The sequence below is a fragment of the Pan paniscus genome, chromosome 9, assembly GCF_029289425.2.
Source record: "Pan paniscus chromosome 9, NHGRI_mPanPan1-v2.0_pri, whole genome shotgun sequence".
Lineage (NCBI taxonomy): Eukaryota > Metazoa > Chordata > Mammalia > Primates > Hominidae > Pan > Pan paniscus.
The window spans coordinates 63,527,001-63,532,694 of NC_073258.2; the positions used below are offsets into that span (position 1 = coordinate 63,527,001).

The 5,694-nt window shown below is 48.5% G+C and overlaps 1 protein-coding gene across 1 annotated transcript; it reads right to left on the bottom strand.

Annotated features, from left to right (window-relative positions):
* Positions 1–665: 665 nt before the first annotated feature.
* SCGB1D4 (secretoglobin family 1D member 4) lies at positions 666–4,667 on the bottom strand. The gene is made up of 3 exons (XM_057299040.1): positions 4,381–4,667; positions 2,901–3,088; positions 666–1,803 (listed from the first exon to the last, which is right to left on the bottom strand). Exons 1-3 carry the CDS (start codon positions 4,433–4,435, stop codon positions 1,774–1,776), a joined length of 273 nt encoding a protein of 90 aa, XP_057155023.1. The 5' UTR covers positions 4,436–4,667; the 3' UTR covers positions 666–1,773.
* Positions 4,668–5,694: the final 1,027 nt, after the last annotated feature.

The window sequence follows — 5,694 nt, forward strand, 5'->3', positions numbered from 1 at the left end:
AGTGTCAATATTTTCTGGTGTTATTAAAATACAAATTTCTTTTAAAAGCAATGTATAATAATAACTACTGTTATCTACTATTTTCTCAGTTGTATAATAATAGCTATTATTATATAAATATGAGTTTAGGTAAAAAATGACTTCTCTTACTTGAAACCCTTGAGAACATGTGCCCTCTGGTCATTTAGGGTTGTTGGAGGATAGGACCATGTTTCAGTTTTGGGAGGCTCGCATTGGCATGAACAAGGAGGGTTTATCACAGGAAGGGCTCACAAAGGCTGGGAGACAATTTAGGAGACATTGAGTTGAGTTTGGAAGGACTCGGATAAGACTGTTAGGTGGCTGTGTGATGGAAAGGAAGGGACTCGTGGAGGTGACACTGTGGCCATGGAGTAAACAGAACTTAGGGTACGGTGAGGAGTCAGGAGGGAGGGAAGCTGTAGTTGGCTGATTTATGCCTCCATCTCCCAAAAGATATACACATTCTAATCCCTGGAATCTGTGAATGGCCCATTGCAAGATGAAAAAGCATTATGTAGACATGATTCAGTTAAGGATCTTGAGATAGGGACATTATTCTGAATACTCTGGTGCTTCCTAACCCCAACCTCTGTATTTTGTAATTAAAAGTCAGAGAGGGATTTGACACGGAAAGGAAAGGAGATGGGAATGTAACATGGAGGCAGAGGTTGGAGTGATGTGGCCACAGGACCAGGATGGTCAGCAGCCCAGAAGCCAGAAGCAGCCCTTAGTGAACTCGCCCGGAGAGCCCCTAGAAGGAACAGAGCCCTGCTGCCCCCTGACCTCCCCACAGTGATACCAGTGTTGGGCTTCTGACCTTCAGAGGTACAAGAGAATCCGTTGTTTTAAGCCACCAAGCTTTCGGAGGTTTCTTGCAGCAGCCACAGGACACCAAGCCAGGAACCTGTGGCGTCTCCCTATGTCCTGGTCAGGGGGCTTGCTAGGTTGGGTGCATTAGCCTGGATGGGCTTATGGAAGGGAGAGCAGGCTGGGGGCAGACCCTGTGCTCAGTTTTACATCCTGCTCCTGAAATGACTGTGGAGTGCGCACTGGGAGCTGTCCAGTTGGCAAGGGGTGCTGGTCTCTGGAGCTCTTGAGAGAGCTTGAGGAAGGAAGTATTTGCCTCAGGTGCTGGTGAGTGAGGAAGACACTGAGGAGTGCTCTGAGTGTGGGGAGTAAAACAATGTGAACTCCAGGTTGAAACCTGGAGATGCCCTCAAATTGTGATAAATGGAAAATAAAGTATACTGGACATGACTTGGTGCAGAGAGAGCACCAAGCAGGCTGGCTGTGCATCTGAGGGGACAACGAACTAGGGCTAGGGCTGCTGCTAGTGGGAACCACGTGCCTGGACACCAAGGCAGGCTGGGAGATCCCTCAGTCCAGGATCACTGGACTGTAATTGCTGTTTTTCTATTGCCATGGTTTTCATTCACGAACACAGGATGGGAAATCTGTAAGGAATCCAGGATGATTTCTGCAAATATTTCCTTCTGGGATGCTTGCATTCAGGCCCCATTAGTAACAGAATGCTGGTTACTCTAGAGTTGATTATCAGCCACAGCAAAAGGCCACTCCCCTATGGAAACCACCCTCGATTCAAGGCCCGAGACTGCAGGATCATAACAAGACCAGTGGAGATGTGCAGGGCAAGTGATTTATTAAAGCAACGTGTTGAAACCTTTACAATTTTTAGTGAAGATCAGGGTGTCGTTGAAAGACTTTGGAAACCAGGTTGAGCATTTTTACATGTCACACACCACATTTTTTCACTATTTCCACCTGAAATCAAAAAGAAAGAAAGAAAGAAAGAAAGAAAGAAAGAAAGAAAGAAAGAAAGAAAGAAAGAAAGAAAGAAAGGTGAGGTCAGTCATGCTGCTGCTGGTGATGATAGGCTAACATCAAAGAGGCCAATGGGATTTTGCCCCAATGGCAATTGGAAAGGCAGAGGCAAGAATTCAGTTTGGGAAACTGAGGCCTAGACCTGGTGGCCTTACAACACCCATTCTGGTGAGAAAGCAGCCTTTCCCCACCAGACCAATAGACCTGGGAAGACCCAGGAGTTAGGCCCAGGGTTTTCATGGAGGAGGAGGGGAGGGGTTGACAGTGCAGACAGAGGTTGTTGTCTGGGCTGTCCCAGGACTGTGGAGTCTCCTGATCCCTGTAATGGGGGACCCAGGGCTCTGAAGCCAGGCAGGGCAGGGAGGGCTTCTGGGAAACACACCTTCCAGGAGACTCCAGTCTTCCCATGGGAGAATTCTGCCTAACGGCCAGGGGTCTTATCAGCCCTGACCCTGCAGCTTCTATGGGTATTTGCAGCCAAACCTCAGGACAGCAATCCAGAGGCAGCCAGGCTGAGAGGGCCCTGGAATCTCTGATTTCTTGAGAAAGACATAGTGAGAACATCCCACTTGTGTGGCATTGCAGTAGGTAGAGCAGCGAAAAAGTCTTGGCCCACTGGCTATGGTCAGGAGAGTGTCATGGATGAGGAGTGGATAGTGGGCCCTGAGGAGCTGCAAGGGGCTCCTGGCTCTGCAGAAGCTGCACAGGAGCCCAGTTCACCAGCACCCTGTCTGTGGGAGGCCCAGCTCTAGGTCCCCTCAAGCCTTCTCTCCCTGTTCAAATCTCCCACACTCCCCGGGACATTCCACAGTGACTGTGTCCACTGCGTGAGGGTAGGTTGACCTCAGGAAAGATCCCATCAGGGAGGCGGCCGTGCTTGGCCCTTCACCATCCCTGCCTTGGCCCTAGCTCACTCCCCATGTCCTCAGCACACTCTGGGGACACAGCATCCAGGCAGGTGACCTGACAAGAAACATGCAGGAGGCTGTGTGCAGCTGAGTTGAATTCTGCCTCTGCATAAAGGAGAAAGAAATTACCAGGACTTTTTCAATGAGAAGTCGTTTCTTAAAAGATATCTGATCGGTGCAGTGCTTCACTTCCAACTTGGCTGCAAGAGCTTCTGGAGGTGGATTAAGTTTGGCAACTTGGAGGTTTACCGCAGCGTCACTTAAGAATAAGAAGACTGTGATCTCAGAAGCAACAGCTGGGCAGACAAGAGCATGGGCTGCAGCACAAAAATAAAAATATTGTTGATGTTAGGAAAGTCGATTTTTCTCTCATGGCTCCCTGAGGTTACACCAGACAGGATCCCCTGGGTTCTATGTTTCTATACCATTATTGTGCTGATGACAATACCAGAAACTCCAGGTGTGACTTTCTCCGGGTCACACAACAAAGGGAAGAGCTTCATATCCTCAGCTAGACTTCTTTTTCTTTTTTTTTGAGATAGGTTCACCCAGACTAGAATGCAGTGGCACAATCTCGGCTCACTGCAGCCTGAATGTCTTGGGCTCAAGCGATCCTCCCTCAGCCCCCAAAGTAGCTGAGACTACCAGTGCCTGCCACCATGCCCGCTTTTGTGTGTGTGTGTGTGTGTGTGTGTGTGTGTGTTTTGTTTTGGTTTTTTTTTTGTAGAGATGGGGTTTCGCCATGTTGCCCAGGCTGGTGCTGAACTCCTGAGCTCAAGTGATCTGCCCACTGTGGCCTCCCAAAGTGCTAAGATTACAGGAATGAGACACCATGCCTGGCCCACAGCTTGACTCTTGACAACCATAACCTTACTTCATTCTCATAGCCACTCCTGGCAGAAGCTTTAACCACCAGTGATAAGAGGAGGCTCAAGGAGGGTGAGCATTGTGCCCAAGATCAAGGGGTGAGAAGTGTCGAACCCAGGTTCACCCCAGACCTCACATTACAGCATCTGACACAGATCCCATTCAGAAGTGAAGCTCAGGTAGAAGAATTCCTAACATTTGCCTGAACTGATTTTTCTATAAAACTTCTTAGATACTGGGGATTAGAAGAAATAGCTCTAAGCAGCCAGGCGCAGTAGCTCATGCCTGTTATCCCAGCACTTTAGGAGGCTGAGGTGGGCAGATCATCTGAGGTCGGGAGTTCGAGACCAGCCTGACCAACATGGAGAAACCCCATCTCTACTAAAAATACAAAATTAGCCAGCTGTGGTGGCCCATGCCTGTAATCCCAGCTGCTCAGGAAGGCTGAGGCAGGAGAATCACTTGAACCCCGGAGGCAGAGGTTGCAGTGAGCCAAGATCATGCCACTGCACTCCAGCCTGGGCAACAAGAGCAAAACTTCTCAAAAAAAAAAAAAAAAAAAGGAAGAAGAAAGAAGAAATAGCTCTAACCTTTATGAATCTTATTCAACAAGCACAGAAAAGGGTTTGGAATTTTGTTTGGTTTTGTGCAGACCCCAACCCAAAGCACAAATAGGTGATCTTGTGCTCAGAAGAGGGTGCATCCCAGGGGCTGGTGCTGGACTCATGACTGATGTACTCACCCTGGTAGCAGCAAAGGGCCAGCGAGACCATCAGGAGACACACTGACAGCCTCATGGTGGCTTATTCGGCTGTGAGCTCAGCTTTCACAATGAGTGATTTGGATTCGACTCCAGGAGCCTGTGTAGTCATGGAGGCCAGGGCTATTTGTACCTAGGGAGCCTGGCTGGTCCTACCTAGCGGGGCACCTGGTAGGTCATGAGGCCTGGCTCCCAGCCCGCCCTTCCAAGCCAGGGCTGCTGCCATCCATCAATGTCACCTCCTTAGGAATCTCTGCATCTGAGTGGGGCAGAGCACAAGACAGCAGCCTTGTGAGAACTCTGCTCTGTGCTCCAGGTGAGTGTTCAGGTACATCTGGAAATGTTCCTGGGATCCTCAATTTCCTTATGAGCTTTTGCTGATTAGTTCTTTTTATCTTTGTAGCAGTGCAGGGGCACAGGTGAATTATGGCTTCACAAGGCACAGGAAGCTGGAAGGCTGTGTTCTCTTTATGGGAGAGCAGGGACATAAGGAGACCCTGCTTTGATCCCCCTGCATGTCTGACAACAAGCAGGCTTGTTTCAGTTGCACATTGGGCAAGTCTAATCCTTCCCCTCAGCCCCTTCCATCACCACCATGTTCACTGCATAGGTACTGAAAACATAGTTGAATACATCCCACCTGTAGAAGATATGCTGAGGAAAAACACCTGCTGCACCTGTTCCCTAGCCTGCCTCACTCCCAAACCTGAATCTTGTTTATACGTGCAGTTATATATATGGCCAAGATTCACATTTTCTATCTATAAAAAGTAAGCTTTCTGTGATGTGTAGCCACCCACGTCTTATCTTAGGGCTGATCTGAAGATTAAATAACCTAACTCTTTTTCTCAAGAGCTTTTGGAGTGTTCAGAGCCAATCATACATCAGTGGGGCTCTAGGCTGGGAAGATAATAGAAGGGAAGAGACAGAGGAACAGGGTGGGTGGTCACTTCCCCCTAACCCCCTAGGCTCAAGTTTTCCACTTCAAACCTATCTGTGCTGCCTGGGCCAATCCCATTTTTAAGGGAAAGTGAAGGAAGCCCCCAGACAAAGCAATACACACCCGCCTTCCCTCCCATTGCCGTGCCTTCATGTGGTGTGAGTTTAATCACCAGAAATTTTTCTCTTCAATAAACTTACATTTGAGAGGAGTCACAGCCCAGGCCATAGCTTTCCATTCTCAGCTATGTAGTCAAATCACTTGGAGCTTTTAAAACATACTGACCCCACAGGCTTCTCTCTCTGGCAATTTTGATTCAGTAGCATTGGGGTTAATCCCTCCTTTCTGTACTGTTT